This window comes from Danaus plexippus, assembly GCF_018135715.1.
Source record: "Danaus plexippus chromosome 16 unlocalized genomic scaffold, MEX_DaPlex mxdp_23, whole genome shotgun sequence".
Taxonomy (NCBI): Eukaryota; Metazoa; Arthropoda; class Insecta; order Lepidoptera; family Nymphalidae; genus Danaus; species Danaus plexippus.
In genome coordinates this window covers 2,228,412-2,244,979 of record NW_026869851.1, presented here as the reverse complement: position 1 = coordinate 2,244,979, position 16,568 = coordinate 2,228,412, and the positions used below count along the sequence as shown (strand labels likewise).

The window sequence follows — 16,568 nt, the reverse complement described above, 5'->3', positions numbered from 1 at the left end:
ACAAATTAAAAGATAATCATAAATATTCCAGCCCTCAAAGGGTTTAGTGAATATGCTGGATGATGTAGTCATCTACAACGACCCCTACGGCGTTGTTCTCATCATCGGTGCCTGGAACTATCCTCTCCAACTGCTACTGCTGCCACTAGCTGGTGCTATAGCTGCGGGAAATGCTGTCATCCTCAAGCCCAGTGAGCTGGCGGAGGCCAGCGCTAAGTTCATGGTGGAAACCTTGCCTAAATATGTGGATAGTGTAAGTGTTTGTATAATTTTGTTCTAAATTAGAATGTTTCATGACATCAGTATATTTTAAACGATATTTAGGCAGGCAGGTTTAATAAATGGAAAAAAAAGTATTGTATATATATATTTTTTTACGTGGTCATATTCTTTATATTGTTTGATTAACTTAAAGCTAAATATTTTATAGCATATTTTATTCCTCAGGACGCAATAATTTTAGTGGAAGGAGGTCCGGAGGAAACATCTGAATTATTGAAACAAAGATTCGACTACATCTTCTACACAGGCGGGACTAACGTTGGCAGAATAGTTTATGCAGCAGCTACCAAAAACTTGACTCCTGTCACATTGGAACTGGGAGGGAAGAGGTGAGGGTTGCTACTTGCTTTGACGATAATGTGATATGTTACAAAGGAACGTAAAAAATTTTTCTTTTAACACTTGTAACAGTATAAAACTATTTGTGCATAACTGTTTTTTTACTCCTACGTATTTTCTTGTTAACGGCCAATATAATCTAAGTACATAGAAAGCCAATTTAACATCTACGTCTTGGGAATTTAGCCAAAATTTTGGAATCCACACAAATGCTTAATCGTATTTACAAATAACTATTCGTATAACAGAAAATCGATGCTTATTTGGTTAGTGAATTCGTTAAGGACTAACAGGTTTTGACGTCTGTTACGGCCTTAATAACCGTATTATAGCATTCGAAATATAAGACGTATATTTGAATTTAGTTATCACAAATTACCACATTAGTTAAAAATTTACATAAAAGAATTCATGTCTGATCTAGGATAATAACGTTAACGTTAAACAAATTAAACCCAATAATATTTTTAATACTTACTTGTAAACCAATCTGCATATCACACAAAAAAAATTCCTCTCATGCTCTTGCTCATGCATTTGTTGTTTTAAATCTTACTTATACAAAATCAATACACGATCATACTCTTTGGTTGATTAATTCTTCTTTGTTTATAAACACAATAGTCTATGGCTGTATTTTTTTTGTGTCAACAGCCCTGTGTACATAGATAACACAGTGGATATAGAAGTAACAGCGAAGCGTATCCTCTGGGGTAAGTTCATCAACGCCGGTCAAACCTGTATAGCCCCGGACTACATCCTGTGCTCGAGGACCGTTCAGGACAAGTTTGTGGATGCAGCCAAGAATGTTCTGCGGGAGTTTTATGGGGAAGATCCTCAGAAATCACCGGATCTCTGCAGAATCATTAATAACAGACACTTCAGGTACGGTTTCTATAACATTTTCGACATATTATAAAGACTGAAAATCTGAGAGCCATCCATATACAGTATCAAATTTTTCATCGCTTAATTAGTAAAAAAATTATAATCATTAAGGAATAACTGATGTATATGCAGCGTAAATCATTTTGTTGCGGCTTAAATGATTTTTTTTAACTATCTCTTAACTGATCGTAACACTTAAGATGGTATATTAAATTTAGGATAGCGCAAACTCAAGGGAATCTGGATTCCAAAGACACCGGAGTATAAAGTCCTAAATTAGTACTCGAATTAATCATTAAATGTGTTCCGCAACAGGGTCGATATTCTGATTTGACTAATCTACTTAAATTTCACTATCACGTTATTATCATCAATAAATTTTAAGAATAATGTTCCATAATCCATTATGCCATTACAAAAATGTATGATTCTTGAATAAGAAGTATCAATAATAATAAAATAATATAATAAATAATCATTTGTTACAGTCGTCTGCAAGCATTGATTGATGCTAGCAAGGACAAAGTCGCTATTGGCGGCCGATACGACTCGCAGGACAAATACATTGCTCCAACGATACTAGCGAATGTCACTGCCAGTGACGTCATCATGAAGGACGAGATATTTGGACCTGTACTGCCCATAGTGCCTGTGGAGAACGCCTATGAAGCCATAAAATTCATTAACGAAAGGTAAAATGGCTTCCATCACAATGAGATCTAAGATTTTCGCGAGTTTTATTCATTTAAATGAAACTAATATTTTTCACGCTTCACAATTTTGCGTGTCATCCTTGCGCAGGGGCCATGCAGAATCGTGAAGCGTTCCACATTTTTGAGATTATGTAGTTTTTTAAAATAATAAAATCCGCGTAGTATATCCGAAAAATATTAGTTTCATTTAAATGGTTTCCATACAAATACGTTTAATGACATTCGAGGTAGCCATGATAGGACTAATGAGCCCAAAATATTGGCAAACTTTAAATTATTTCTTATAATATATTTGGTCTCATTAATTTTTTTGCGCACATCTTCGCTACTTCGAATGTCTCCTAATAAACAGCGAACGGGACATAACATTACCCTCACATCATCAAATAATGAGTGAGACACGGTTTTCAGGGAGCATCAGACAATGATTGCTTTGATATACAAAAACCAACCTTATTACATACAGATAAGGCTTTAATTTATGCAAAACATCACAGATTGGCTCAGGTTTCGTTACGAATTGGGAGTGTGAATCGCAACCGAGGTTTGAGAATCGCTTACCATAAAATAACGCTATTACGCGGCGAGTAAATATTAACCTCATCCGGCGAAAAAATCTCAAAACTCAAAAGGTGTTTTCGCCACATATATCAAAGGGACAACCGTTCCAGGGAACATCCGTTAGTTCTATACGTGTTCAGTGTCCAGAGCAACATCCAACAGCTGTTCACACAGCAGACGCGTTCAGGCAGTCTGTGTATCAATGACACTATAATGTTTTATGGCGGTAAGACAGGAAACACGACCTTACTCCACCTTGTAACATCGTAACATTTGAATGGACCCGGTTAACTAACAAGTGTCTAATATAAACCACGTTTGATGTAATATATTTTTTTTTTAATAGATTTCATCAACGAACGAAAAATATTCGGCCATTTTGGGTAACCGATACTGTCAACACTTAAAATTTAATAGTGACATGTGTCAAATCAAAAAAAAAATTTGAATGTCTTTTAATACTAAATGTGAACTTACTTTTCGTGATTTATATTATTATAGCGAAGGTGCTCTGATTGCAATATATGGCAATGGGTTCTGGTATTTTCATGCATTATAAACATTTAAATGGAACTATGTTTTCGGGAAAACGCGTTTCATTATTGATGTGGCAACACTGCTGAATCGGATCGTAATCCTAAATAAATCCGAGAACATAATTTAATTTAAATGACCAGTATGGTGTCGGTTCATAGTAAAGGTGACGGTATTTGTAAATAGTTATGTATATAACGTTATGTTGTATGTAAACGATAATGTGGTGGTGGACGTCTGTAGGGAAAAGCCGTTGGTGTTGTACGCGTTCACTACAGACGAGGAACTCGCTAAACGGATAGCGGAGAACACGAGCAGCGGCGGCATGTGCATTAATGATACTGTCATGCAAATGGGAGGTATGATATGATATGATATAGGATGATATATGATATGATATGATATGATATAGGATTTTATAGGTATTAAATTGTTTACTTTCGTCTACGTCCTACGATGTTTTATATGTAATGTAAACTACTATTTAATCGTAGTAAAAAATAGTTTATTTTACGACTTATGATTTATGTACCGTCGGTGAAACAAAGATAAAGGCATAAAAATCCTGTTCTTGGATGTAATATTACTTTATTAAGTAATATTTTTTTCAAAATACATATTTATACAAACTAAAATGAAAAGTCATGTCTATCGTATTATTTGTAATCTGTGGATTAGGCAAAAAAAACTTTGAACCCAATAATATCATATTTACAGCGTGTTCTTAATTTTTTTAAATATTGATTCGAACTCAATCAACGGTATATCCTCATCAGGACTACCAAGATGGACGTTGTAGTGATTGAAATCTGTTAGTGAGATATCTATATACATATAAAGAATATTCTATTTAAAGCAAAATATTTTAAATATCAGATGAATTTAATAAATAAAAGTTTAAAATATTTCGTTTAGATGAGTTTAGAATTTTAGTTGTGCTAAAAATTATTGAACCGTAAATATTAGAGGTTGCCAGTTCATTCGTTAATTATTTCTTTTAAGGTCCTCTATATATATATATTCCTTTTCATATGGTAATACAAATTTGTTTATATGACTGCTTATACAATTAGTTATAATTTATAATATTACAGTTATTATGTAGTTATAGTTTATGCATTTTAAAATGTTTGTATCTAAAACTAGTATCTAACACTAAACTGGACGCACGCGGATAAAATAACTAGAATGTGTCTTGTTACTTATTTTATATTTCGTTCGTACGTATTTTTATTAATGGCAACTGTCTCCTTTTCCTTAATTATCTGTACTTTTACTGTAGTGCTTGAAACGCTTGTATCTCTTGATCAATTAACATTTTTATTACTTTTTGTAAATTATTATATTAAAGTGAACTTAATGTGTATTATGATAAGGTTTAAATTTCAGTTGATACATTGCCATTTGGCGGTGTCGGTAGTAGTGGCATGGGAGCCTACCACGGTAAGGCCTCATTTGACACCTTCACACATAAAAAGAGCTGCTTGATAAGGAACTTCGCTGCTATTGGTGAAAGACTTGGATCGTAAGTTAATTTCACTGTATTAAAGCTTTAAACTCGTTTATTTAGCAATTTTCTACAGGGCACAAATTAAATCCTGTGTCATAATAAAAAAAATTACATCATTTTATTACAAACCGATAAATAAAATAAATTTTTCTCACAAAATTATATAAAAAATTATTACATCTGTCATCCTAACAAAAAAGATTTAATAGACGAAACAAATTCTATCTACCAGCTACCTCTTTGACTTGACCCAAAGCTAGTGTATATTAGTTATATGACACCTTACACAAGCTATAGTTATAAAGCTCCCTTATTGTGTGTTCACAGAGGCCGCTACCCTCCCTACACGGATGGTAAGCTGAGCTTCATTACAACCCTGATGAGAAAACGCAACGGACCCTCCCTCAAATACCTCCCACACCTGATTGCCTTTGCTCTTGGAGCCGGTGTGGCGTACGGAATAGCCACTTGGCAGAAGGTAAAGAAGTGATTATGGGACAATAACTTAGGTACATACTTCGAAGATCACATAAACTGACCAGTAATTGTTATCAATTATATAAAAGAGATTAGTAGTATAGTGACTTGTGAATATTAAGTCCCGGACATGCAAAAAACAAATTAATGATTCTTTGGAAGAAAACACATAGTGACTCAATAGCACAAATGATGTTACCGAACAGACATTGTAATGTCATAAATCTGAATAATCTCCGATACACCATTAAATGCACATTTAATCATGATTTATATGCACAATATCCACAATAAGCGCAAAAAAATGCTTACGATTTTGTAACAAACAGCATATACAGTTATTTATTTAAGATATTATTGTTATAAAATATTTTTTTAATATATCTCACCATTTAAAATATGTGTTCGTGTTTTATTTTAAAACAACATGTTTGTGAGTACATAATAAATATAACTTTATTAATGATATTGCTGTATTTCATATCGTATTCTTCGTCCCTTAAGATCTATGAAGTAAAAAGATTTAATAAATGTCATTATACTTAAAAACAGATCAAATTTCTGATAAATAGCTTTCTAAACTACTATTACTTGCAACACAGACAGACAGTAAACCGATACTTCTAATTGTTGTAAAAACAAAGAAATTTGAATCTATAAAAGAAGTTTTTTATAACTTCAGGAAGCTATAATTTAATAATTAAATAAAGTAATGACAACAATCTTAATAAAAAAAACTAAATATTTACCTTACCACAAAGTCTAACCTCAATATCGTAATCTATCTTTAAAGTGCTGCCATCTTGTTAAATGCTTTTGACATATTCATTAATACTGCTTTTACTACTCACGTGTAATTTATATAAAGCTATCATCTTGTTTCCATATACATACTAACCTCACAAAATCAACTTCATAAAATTATATTTAAAAAAATCGAATAAAAAAATATTACTTGTTATTTATGTAACTCATTAAATGTTATATATTTTTACAGATGTCGTCGGAGCACCTATAGTTCAAGATCATTTTAATACTTCTCTACTGATACCGAGTATATACGAACATTATTTTAATAGTTAAGACAAATTTTGATCTTATGCAACGCAAACTAAACACTTTCCCAAACAACAGCTCAAAGAACAGCAGACACATTTAGTATTTGTCAAATCAATTTAAAGCACACTGAGAAGCATTTATTTACTTGTTTATTTTTGTATAAAGTCATATTATTTGCATTAATATTAAGGTTTATGGGTCCAAAATATTACCTGTAACTCTTGCCAAGTTTATTTATGTTTATCTATGTTATGACAATGTCATAATATATATTTTTTACGTTATATTTAAATGGTAACTGTTTTAAGTTGAAGTATCAAGAAGTTTTATTAATACGACAAGACCAAATGACATTACTAGAAACAGATGTTTCAGAAATCGGTAAAATATATTGATCTTGTACTATGTACATATGGCTAAATTTCAAATTAATCTATAAATTGCAAATAAGCTAAACATTTCTTGTGTATTGAAACCCCTTCTTTTAAATTATTTACGTGTACATATTACATAATGTACAACACGCGTCGTATAATCTATCTAGTAATGTCATTTGGTAAATATAGTTTGAATAACTGTTAAGTTTTAACTTCTATATTTAAGTTAAATTTTATATTGTAATTTGCAAATTTAAATTAATTTTAAACTATACTTAATAAAATTGGGGAACATGAATACTTTTTTACTTTCTTTGTCCAGACTTTTTCCTTTCTACACTTTAAGGAACAATTTAGCACCATTACCTCGTTTGAAAAAAAAAATAATTCAGAAAACCACTCCCACAATTTTCTCTTAACGATGACAATAATTCCCATTAAAACAAAAAAAAGGTTTTGACAGTACAGGAATGTACTAAATATTGAAAATTTTTATTCTTTAAAACTTGTCTTATGTGACATTTCTTAAATCGAGATAAGATTTTCATTATATTCTGTAATATTCTAAATCATGACTCGTCCATAGGCTTATTGCCCTAGTTTGTCGCACTAACGGCCATATGCTATCTATTTGTTTATATTGAACAACCAGATTAAAATTTCATAGAAATATTTTTATAAACACACACCTCATGCAACTGTATTAAGACTTCTAATGAACAATAGAAACACTTACTTAGTCACAATCCACTAATATTCTTAACACTTAAAGTATTATAATGATTGATTTAATTTATAAGATTAAAATTACATTCCAGTAGTTATAATTAAAGTACCTAAGGGTGCATACAAAATGTCATTCAAATATTTTCTTTTCCATGAGAATAAAAATTAATTAATAAAGCAGAGATCACACTTGACAATTTTATTCCCATGTTATTTTAATTTATGTGGAATTGTATGGTCTTAGGCCTTAGCCTAGCTCTTGAATTTTTATTTTATAAGAAATTCTATTAATAACCAAATGAAACTGAGAAGAGAAGAAAAATGGTTCAAATTTTTGATTCCATTGCATAATATGTCTCTGCTTTTTAATCATTGTAATAGTATAATCAGAAAAAAAGTTATTGAGAGGTGGATACACTGAGTGCAATGAAATTACACAATCAACTGTGGAGTTGGTGATTACTAAAACTGGAATCATTGCAGGAGTCCAAAAAAAAAGGTTCTGAGACAATAAAATTATCATTTCTCTGGAAAATCCATACCTTTATTAAACCAAACTGTAGAGATCATAGACAAGTCATAACACTTAATAGGACATCTATCATTAATAATGCAAAAAGTTCAGAGTGGCAACAAAAAAAAATAAGATCACATATTGAATTATTTTTTAGTATAGAAATTTCCTGTAGACAATTTTAAAATAAATATTCAAGTAAATCATTAGATTATATTTCACCTGCCCTGTTCACATTAATGAATTAATGGCAAAAATAATACAGAAACTGATAAATTTAACTGTCCAAGTATCACATTTGTGTGTCACATACACATTGCTTTAGATCTGGAGAATGACGGGTCTGGTGTGTATATTTTCATTTTAATCATTGAAAAAATCACAATAAACTTGTTAGGAATTTTCTGAATAGAATGTTTTATACACGATCCAGCAAAATTTTCAGAAAAAAATAACCAGAAATTAAGTAGATGTTTACTATAATAGAACTTTAGTAACAGCCTCGATATAAAATAAGATAAGCAAAACTCTGAACCGATATGTAACACGTAAGCCCCGAATAATGTAACAACCACACACCAAAACAAAAAATATAGAACAAAATTATAAAATTCACGTCACACTTTGAAAATAAGTACTGAAAACGGAAATGTAATTTTATTTATTATTTTTCTATCAGATAATTGCGATAAAATGTCGCCGATTGCCGTACTTTGCTCTATGCCACCTGATTTGGTTCCATCTACTTATATATATGTATGATACAGATAAGATGTAAGTTGTAACTAATTATTATTTCACTTATTAGTGTCACATTTAGATGAGCATCTACAAAATAAAAATCCTTTTGCATGTGCCGCGTAATAGAAAGCAATGTTGGAAGTGTTAAAAATTATGACTATATTTTTGTTCAATTTAAATATCGTTATTTAAAAGAACCTGAACGTTATTAAAAACAAATTTATCTTATTTTACAATTGATATTTTTATCAGGCTCTATATTACTATTATTCCATTACGATATTTGTTCTATGACTTCGTTATAAGGACGTTTATTTGTTTTATTTAATATTAAGAAATGTATACTTCATAGAATAGAAAATCTTTTTAAAATTCTATTTATATTAGTATACTTATAGTTCCAGTGAAGACGCTACTAAATAAAGTTAAGTCCAAACAAGTTGCTTAGAAGCCCCAAATCATACAAGACCAGTTAGTAAATTATAATATTTAATTAGTATTTTAAAAAATAGAAAAATTTAATTTCATTAATATTCGAATCGTTTAAAAAAATAAAGATTTATATTTAACATAGTCAAATAATTACGTCATATAGCAAAAATATAGATTATAAAACTTAAATATAGTTATTACCATATGGCAACATAGTTTTATAAAGTATTAAGTAATAAAATTTTGTAGTTACACGATTAAGGTTTGTTTAAAAGAGGTAAGCTTGTTTAAATAATGATTTATAATAAATTGAGAAATACTTTCTTATTAAGGAAAAAAAAAAACTAGACATGACCAAAAACAATTTGTTATGTTGCAATACTGTCCTACGAACGAAACGAAAGTGCTTGTGATGAGCAAAGACGAATAAAAAGTGTCGATAGGTCAATATTCTGCAGAAATTAGCCAGAATCTTCAGGTATCTACAAAATATATTAAATAACCACCCTCGCATGTGAGGGTACTATGTGGTGGTGCTGTTCTTCTTCCGCTAGTTCAGGTGCTTATTCACATTGAGGGCTTGTCTGACTACTCCCTTCCCATATTCCTATACGGCGGCCATATTTATAAGTCATGAAAGGCGTTGACGCTCATCATAATTATTTGCGTTGTATTCTTTTTCAGGACCGATGGCTGCGATACGCAAAAAATTAGTGATTGTTGGTGATGGTGCATGCGGTAAAACATGCCTGTTAATTGTATTTAGCAAAGATCAGTTCCCGGAAGTGTATGTGCCGACAGTGTTCGAAAACTACGTTGCCGACATCGAGGTTGACGGCAAACAGGTGGAATTAGCCTTATGGGATACAGCCGGTCAGGAAGATTACGATCGACTGAGGCCACTCTCGTACCCCGACACCGATGTGATCCTCATGTGCTTCTCGGTGGACTCGCCGGACTCGCTCGAGAACATCCCGGAGAAGTGGACACCCGAGGTGAAACACTTCTGCCCTAATGTGCCTATAATCCTGGTGGGTAACAAGAAGGATCTGCGTAACGACCCGGCCACTATCAACGAGCTGCGCAAGATGAAGCAGGAGCCTGTGAAGCCTCAGGAAGGTCGTGCTATGGCTGAGAAGATCAATGCCTTCGCATACCTCGAGTGCTCTGCTAAAAGCAAGGAGGGTGTGCGCGAAGTGTTCGAGACGGCCACCCGTGCCGCGTTACAAGTCAAGAAGAAGAAGAAGACTAGGTGTTCTCTGCTGTAATTGTGCTGTTGTCGGAAGAACTCTGATTTATGAATGGTTCGCATACTGCCTGATAACTTACGTTTGATACGACTCGAACTCTGCAGCAGTCGCGACGTCGGCCACACAGTGCTTCCTTCCGATACTGAAAGCTGACGCGATGTCGCGGCCCGCGTAGCACGCACACCCACTCAGTATTCGTGTGGCTATACTTTCACAATTGGTACTTGTATATTTTATAGAATATCTATAAAGAGTAAGCGTAATTAATTGCCTTAACAAATGTAGTCGGGGCGAACATGGTTCCTCGTCTTGTTGGATCCACTGGAATTTTTCATGCTATACTGTCCTGTTATATAATCAAGTAGCATTTCTTCAACATAGATTCCTGGACCGTTGTCGTCTCAGCGAGACTTTATTTGTTTAGTTTGGTATTTTGTATTTTAATTTTTTTCAATAAAATAGTTATGTATAAATTATGTAGGAAGTTTATTTGACATGGAGCGCAGGCCCTGTTCTAACTCAGCTAAGTGCCTGTCAGCTAGACTCGTCTTTGAGACATTCAATCTGATTCTAATTGTTTAAGGCAGTTTTATTGTAATCTATTGTTTGTGTGAAATTTTAACTTCCATATGGTTATATTGCATGCTAATATAATTTATTAGTAATTAAAGAACCCCATGTTTTAACTATTCTTTTCTAGACTTTTTGACTTTTATAAAATTTAATACAGCATTTATAAATCAAAGGTATCTAGGATGGGGGCGATATTTAAGTTAAATTCAATCATCTATGTTATGTTTTATTAGTATTGTAAGTACAAAATTATCTTTCAAATATACATGAATTAACATAATTAGACTTCCTTTTATAATTTAAGATATTTTGGATCTATTCCAATTACAAATTTATTAACTAATCAATGGAGCTTTCAATTTAGGCATTCCTTGTCATCTTTATAAGCTGAAGTGGATTGAATCTCCTCTTTGGTGTGGACATGAGCTGTATATGCTTGTTTCTTGTGTAGGTGCGGTAGGGGATGCTTGTGCCACTCGGTAGACATGTCTCTAGCCCCACTAACTCGGGACTCCAGTCTGCATACACCAAAGTATCCACACATGCTAAGAAATCGCCTTCCAATGGTGTAATTATATATAGAACCTCCTTATCCCAATCAACTCCTCGGACAATACCTGCAAGTACATACACATTATTTGCACTACACTATAGAAGTATCTATCATATTAATAATGAACCAGTTACATCATCTCTGACTCATCGGGTGGTTTAACTTGAAACGAGATAACGCAAACTTTGTTTAAATTTTTCTATCTATTTTCAATTATATTGTTATAATCCAATTATGAAATGGAAAATTTTTATTAATACATTTACTCTGCTCATATCAATGTTATCATTGATAATCTCATGCAGTAGGTAATCAAATATTTGACGACTAAATTACTTTATATATGAAAAACTAAATACATACTAACAATAAGACAAATATGATATAATACAGCACAGTCAAAGCAGAATAAACTTGCTAAAAGTGTATTTCTTGTAGAACAATGAAATTCTCTCACCGTATCCATAACATACGAATGGTTTATCGTCTAATGTAAAAACTCTATTGTCGCATTGTCTCAACAGCTGACACAGTGCCACGATTTGTCCATTGATAACTTTTGTAATACGTTCTTTCATTACGATCACATTGGTAGCGACGTTGATATCTTTCAAGTTCACCCTGAAATTTTACTTACATTTAGAAATAAAGTTATAATTACTATGATCGGTAAACAAAGTTATCTAGAGTACTTAATACGTCATGCTACAAATATTTCAGGTATTCGGAACTGTTCTGAGAAAAAGTTATAATGATTCTGCATTAACCGTCAAAAATATGAGTCACTTAGGCAGAGGTAAGCTAGGTAATTTGATTATAGCATCTATATAGATTTATATAAAATACAAAACAGTATCTCGATCATTGATGTTTGTTTCTTAACATGAGTACACAAACACCTGTTGCATTCCGCTAGATTAATGCAAAGCGCTTTACAGCTGTTTTTAAACGTATAAACGCAAGCATACAGGTTGTGTATTTGAAACACTATTCTTCAACATATGTTTAGTATAATACATTACGTTATAAAAGAAAGCATTCTAGTCAAACGATAAAAGGTCGTTATAAAACATGCTTGTTTAATGAGAATCATTTCATTAACTTTCATCGTTCATATTAATTCTTAATAATTTTGAGTTCAGTAACTTCAATAAATGAATGGTGCGAGTGCGTCGTGACATCATTAGCCGCTATGCGTCATGAATTATAAAAGAGGTGACGTGGTGCAAACATCTTCATACAAACATGTTTACTTTTGTATTGGTGGCTACAATGTATTTTATCATCGGCTAACCTTAAAAATATTAAAAACTCTAACCAATATTTAATAAATCGATATAATATTGTGATGCTGTATTAAAGGCTTTTTGGTCTGAATCAAAGATCACCGTGAATTGCAAAAAGACGTTCCATATCTAGGTTTACATAATATAGGTCAAGGTAGCGTATCGTTAGCGGTAAAGTAATTTTAGACGCCGGATTTATAACTTTTTATAGTCTATGAATTACTAATTAATATAAACTTTGGTTAGTCGTATCTACAATTTAGGGTTTAGGCTATAAGTTATTTTTATTATTTTTAATACCTACGTAATATGTTATGTCTTATAAAATATGTAATTTATTTTGTCCAGAACTCGAGAATGACACGGAAATAAGGAGAGTATTAAACTTATTTCTAGTTTTGGCAACGACTTCACTTCCGTTAAAGATTATTTTTGATGTACAACAAAAATAGTCACTAATGCTGGAGCGATGCAAAAACGATTTGTCTTTCAAAATTTTTACCAAAAAAAAATATTGCAGAATTTAAAAATCATTATTTGGTGAACTACAAAGGACGGTGAAAACCTGTTTTCGAATTCGTATTAATAGTTGGAATACTTACTGATAAGGCGTTATTTCAAGCAAACTCTTTACTTTGTGGACAGTTAGTAATTGACCAAAATAGGCCAAGAAATTTAGGTATCTCTCGTCTCTAGGTGATAAAGAGTAGCCATTTTTCAAGAAGCTATCCGCCTCGTCTGCCACTACAAACTTATAATTCAACTGCTCCGGGAAGGTGATGTTGCTGAACAAGGGATCGCTTTCATTATCTTGGAATACAAGTTTTACGTTGGAAGGTCTTAAGAAGCTTTCAAATCTTCGTTTAGAATTCTTGGATTCGTATTGCAGAAGATACGTTGGCTGCGTTAATATTACGATAAGTGTTATGAACTTGAGCCCTAGGAAGTTTGTCATCCCCATTGTGTTGACTATCCACGGCATTTCGGAGTACGGTTTGTGATTGCGGCAGTGTGATAACAATTGCTGCAGTGCTGCAACATAACGCCTCGCATTGTCCATTGTGTTTATCATGCCGATATTAAACATTCTGAAAAAGAAAATGTCTCCACGTATTTTAATGAGTCAATTCAGTTAATTAATTTTATACTCAAATTGTATATTACATATATTTGTATATTATTAAATATAATAATCTTATAGCAGCTTAAATAAGAAAACACTATTAAGCATCATTATGATAGGCTTTTGTTATTATTGAAACGAAGATATATCAAAATAAATTAGGCACTAGCTCAAATAAAATTAGTTCTTTGGAATATTTTATAGAATATCAATGTATACAAACATGTCTGGCTTCTTTAGATGTGTGAAACTTGGCCCTAATAGTGGTTCGGACACGGTAGTAGCTGATATACCACCGGCCACTGTGAACTCGGACTGCCCAGGGTCAAGATCCACAACTAAAACTGGTCCTTGAGAGATTAATTTATTTACTTGGTATCTCAAATATGTAGATTTTCCAGCACCTTTGCCGCCACAAATAATTCCACGGCTATGTTTTTCTGTAAGTAAATAATCAAATAAATAAAATAATCAAATAAATAAATAATAACCACTATAATCATAAATAAAATATTCCATACTCTAGAAAATATATTGTATCAAATATTAAAATTTTTGTACCCTGAGAATATTTAAGTGCCTCTTTCCAACTGGGATGGACTTTGAAGCATCTAGCCGGCCTTATTGAGAATAGAGAACAATTTAAAATATCAGTTGCTTTTGTAAAGAAGGGTTCAATGTTTTTCACAGATCTTACAAACAAGTTTGTTATTTTAAAATTATTTTCTACAAAATCTAAACACTGGTTCACAAGCGGCTTTAAAAGTACGACTCCATCGTGTTCCCCAATAGTAATCACTATTTCTTCAGCCTCTGCGACCGAGAGACCGGCTTCAGTTAATTTCCCGAACAACCCATAGTAATCATTGGGTTCTTCGGTAGTTTTTATACTGTGAGCGTAGCTGTAAAAGGGAGCGTATAATTTACAAGTATCGTCCTTTGGGGTGTAACCGAATATATCAATTGAGCCGTCTAAAACTTTTATTGCAACTTTTCCTTGAACAAACAATTCTGTTGGATGTTTCAATATGATGATGCAGCATTTGTTGCCATAATATATTTTGAATGTATCTATAACCTTGTAGTAATCCTCGTCCGTTGAAGATTCTTTATCGCTCAATGGTTCCGATTGCATGGTATCATCAAAAGGTACATTAGTTGGTATAGGAGTATCCGTTTCTATCGTTTCTGTTGTTGAGTCAAGATTGATTATTTCCTCTATTTCACCAATCTCGTTATCCGATGAAGGTTCAGGAGTCAAACTTCCAATATCTGTCTCAACTTTAGCGTCAACGCTCAAAGATTTATCTATAATAAAATTTGAATACTCATCCGCGGTTACAGATTTTTGTTGGGATGGTATGTTTTTTATAGTTGTATGTTTGTAATCTCCTAAAACATCTGTGAAACTTAGAAGTGGTACATCAACGGCTGAAATAGAAACATATGGAGGAGAAAATTCAGAGGAATCTTTTTCCACAGCTATGGCACAGACAGATGAGTCGTCATCGGAGAATTGTTGAACTTCTTCAGATACTGATGGAATGACGGGACCTTTTACAGATTTACTTTTACTTTCAATGACTTTTGAGACTTTATGCTTCTTAGATTCAATATCATGTTTTCTTTTGAGGTTTTTTTTCTTTTCATTGTTGATTTGAAGTCTTTGAATAATTTTTGCAGCCAGCAAACCATCTGGGTCAAATGGTTCTGAACTGTTTGATTCACTTTCTGACTTAATCAGACTATTTGCATTAGATGCCTCACTGTCTACTAGTGAAAAGACATCATCGGATTCTTCAGTAATAGAATTTTTATCCTTGCTAGCACTAATTTCAGAAGACTTATATGAAGTAACTTTATGTATAGTATTACTGGCACTTCTATCCAAGGAATCATTTTCGTCTACTGTTACACTCTCTACCAACTCCTTCCGAGTTGAATGTTCATCGTCGCCAGAATCGGTCAGATTTAAGTCTGAATATCCACTAACTGATGTAGAATTACTATCATACTCTGTTTTGTCGAGAGCCGATGACTTTATAAGATGAATATCACTTTGTTTATAGCCATGTAACATTTGTTTCAGTTGTTTCTTAACATTTTTTTTTGACTTATTATTTAAAGATGTTGCATTGCTGCAGGCAACGTGTGCTTTTTCGAAAAATTCCATATCAAAATATTTTAATTATATAAATTGGTGTCTGTCGTTTTACTCCAAACCTACTTTACACATTTATTAATATTATTTAGGCAATTCGTATTCAGAAATGATATTTTAATCATTAAGATTTCGGATTATTTGAAATACACGCGTTTTTGACTTTGACAATTATTATCATTTTGGCTGCTTTGACAGTGTAATATCGTTGGGTCAAAATTCCATACAGAAAAAAATATATTTTATATAATCTACAACATTATTTTTTACTACCATTTTTGAAATAAAATATTAAATAGTTCAAGAAGGGTTAAGTAAGCTATTCATTATGTTAATCATAGAAACAACCGAGAAAACAAAGATTTTTCTTAAAAATCTGATTTAGTTGTAAATTCCGACATCGCTCTTTAAAATTAAATAAAACTCAGTTCCTGAATTGGAGAAATCAAATAAATTGTGATGTTTTAAT

The 16,568-nt window shown here is 32.3% G+C and overlaps 3 protein-coding genes and 1 non-coding gene across 9 annotated transcripts in view; 2 read left to right on the top strand and 2 right to left on the bottom strand.

Moving 5' to 3' along the window:
* Window positions 1-7,038, top strand: part of LOC116771697 (aldehyde dehydrogenase, dimeric NADP-preferring) — a 34,190-nt gene extending 27,152 nt beyond the window's left edge. For 2 of the 4 annotated variants that reach the window (XM_032663616.2, XM_032663618.2), the window contains 8 exons: window positions 32-253; window positions 448-611; window positions 1,276-1,506; window positions 1,998-2,201; window positions 2,894-3,009; window positions 4,707-4,842; window positions 5,155-5,305; window positions 6,302-7,038. In XM_032663616.2, coding sequence (XP_032519507.2) covers window positions 32-253; window positions 448-611; window positions 1,276-1,506; window positions 1,998-2,201; window positions 2,894-3,009; window positions 4,707-4,842; window positions 5,155-5,305; window positions 6,302-6,322 — 1,245 coding nt within the window. In that variant the 3' untranslated portion in view covers window positions 6,323-7,038. Of the gene's footprint in view, window positions 1-31; window positions 254-447; window positions 612-1,275; window positions 1,507-1,997; window positions 2,202-2,893; window positions 3,010-3,560; window positions 3,677-4,706; window positions 4,843-5,154; window positions 5,306-6,301 lie in introns of those variants that run through there. The other 2 variants (XM_032663615.2, XR_009753672.1) reach the window with 2 other exon arrangements.
* On the bottom strand, window positions 2,266-2,369 carry LOC133320304 (U6 spliceosomal RNA). Its single transcript, XR_009753699.1, has one exon. It is a non-coding gene; the product is annotated as a U6 spliceosomal RNA (small nuclear RNA).
* Window positions 7,039-9,349: 2,311 nt separating the features above from the next.
* Window positions 9,350-10,879, top strand: LOC116771675 (ras-like GTP-binding protein Rho1). 3 transcript variants are annotated; one of them, XM_061528016.1, is made up of 2 exons: window positions 9,350-9,430; window positions 9,838-10,879. In XM_061528016.1, the coding sequence occupies exon 2, from the start codon at window positions 9,843-9,845 to the stop codon at window positions 10,419-10,421; it is 579 nt and encodes a 192-aa protein (XP_061384000.1). In that variant the 5' UTR covers window positions 9,350-9,430; window positions 9,838-9,842; the 3' UTR covers window positions 10,422-10,879. The 3 variants fall into 3 exon arrangements, with proteins under 3 accessions (XP_061384000.1, XP_032519470.1, XP_032519469.1); XM_032663579.2 differs by lacking the exon at window positions 9,350-9,430 and adding an exon at window positions 9,472-9,631; XM_032663578.2 differs by lacking the exon at window positions 9,350-9,430 and adding an exon at window positions 9,525-9,712.
* A 310-nt stretch (window positions 10,880-11,189) lies between these two features.
* Window positions 11,190-16,263, bottom strand: LOC116771674 (polynucleotide 5'-hydroxyl-kinase NOL9). Its single transcript, XM_032663577.2, has 5 exons — window positions 14,500-16,263; window positions 14,162-14,378; window positions 13,418-13,903; window positions 11,987-12,150; window positions 11,190-11,593 (listed from the first exon to the last, which is right to left on the bottom strand). Exons 1-5 carry the CDS (start codon window positions 16,109-16,111, stop codon window positions 11,337-11,339), a joined length of 2,736 nt encoding a protein of 911 aa, XP_032519468.2. The 5' UTR covers window positions 16,112-16,263; the 3' UTR covers window positions 11,190-11,336.
* Between the last annotated feature and the right edge of the window lie 305 nt (window positions 16,264-16,568).

Excerpts from the sequence above, each read along its gene's own strand:
- LOC116771675 (XM_032663578.2), top strand. The coding sequence starts at position 9,679 with ATGTGGTGGTGCTGTTCTTCTTCCGCTAGTTCAG. Across the intron at positions 9,713-9,837 it reads TTCTTCTTCCGCTAGTTCAG|GACCGATGGCTGCGATACGC; the intron begins GTGCTTATTCAC and ends ATTCTTTTTCAG.
- LOC116771674 (XM_032663577.2), bottom strand. The coding sequence starts at position 16,111 with ATGGAATTTTTCGAAAAAGCACACGTTGCCTGCAGCAATGCAACATCT. Across the intron at positions 13,904-14,161 it reads CATCTAAAGAAGCCAGACAT|AATGTTTAATATCGGCATGA; the intron begins GTTTGTATACAT and ends TTTCTTTTTCAG. Across the intron at positions 12,151-13,417 it reads CTTGAAATAACGCCTTATCA|GGTGAACTTGAAAGATATCA; the intron begins GTAAGTATTCCA and ends GTAAAATTTCAG.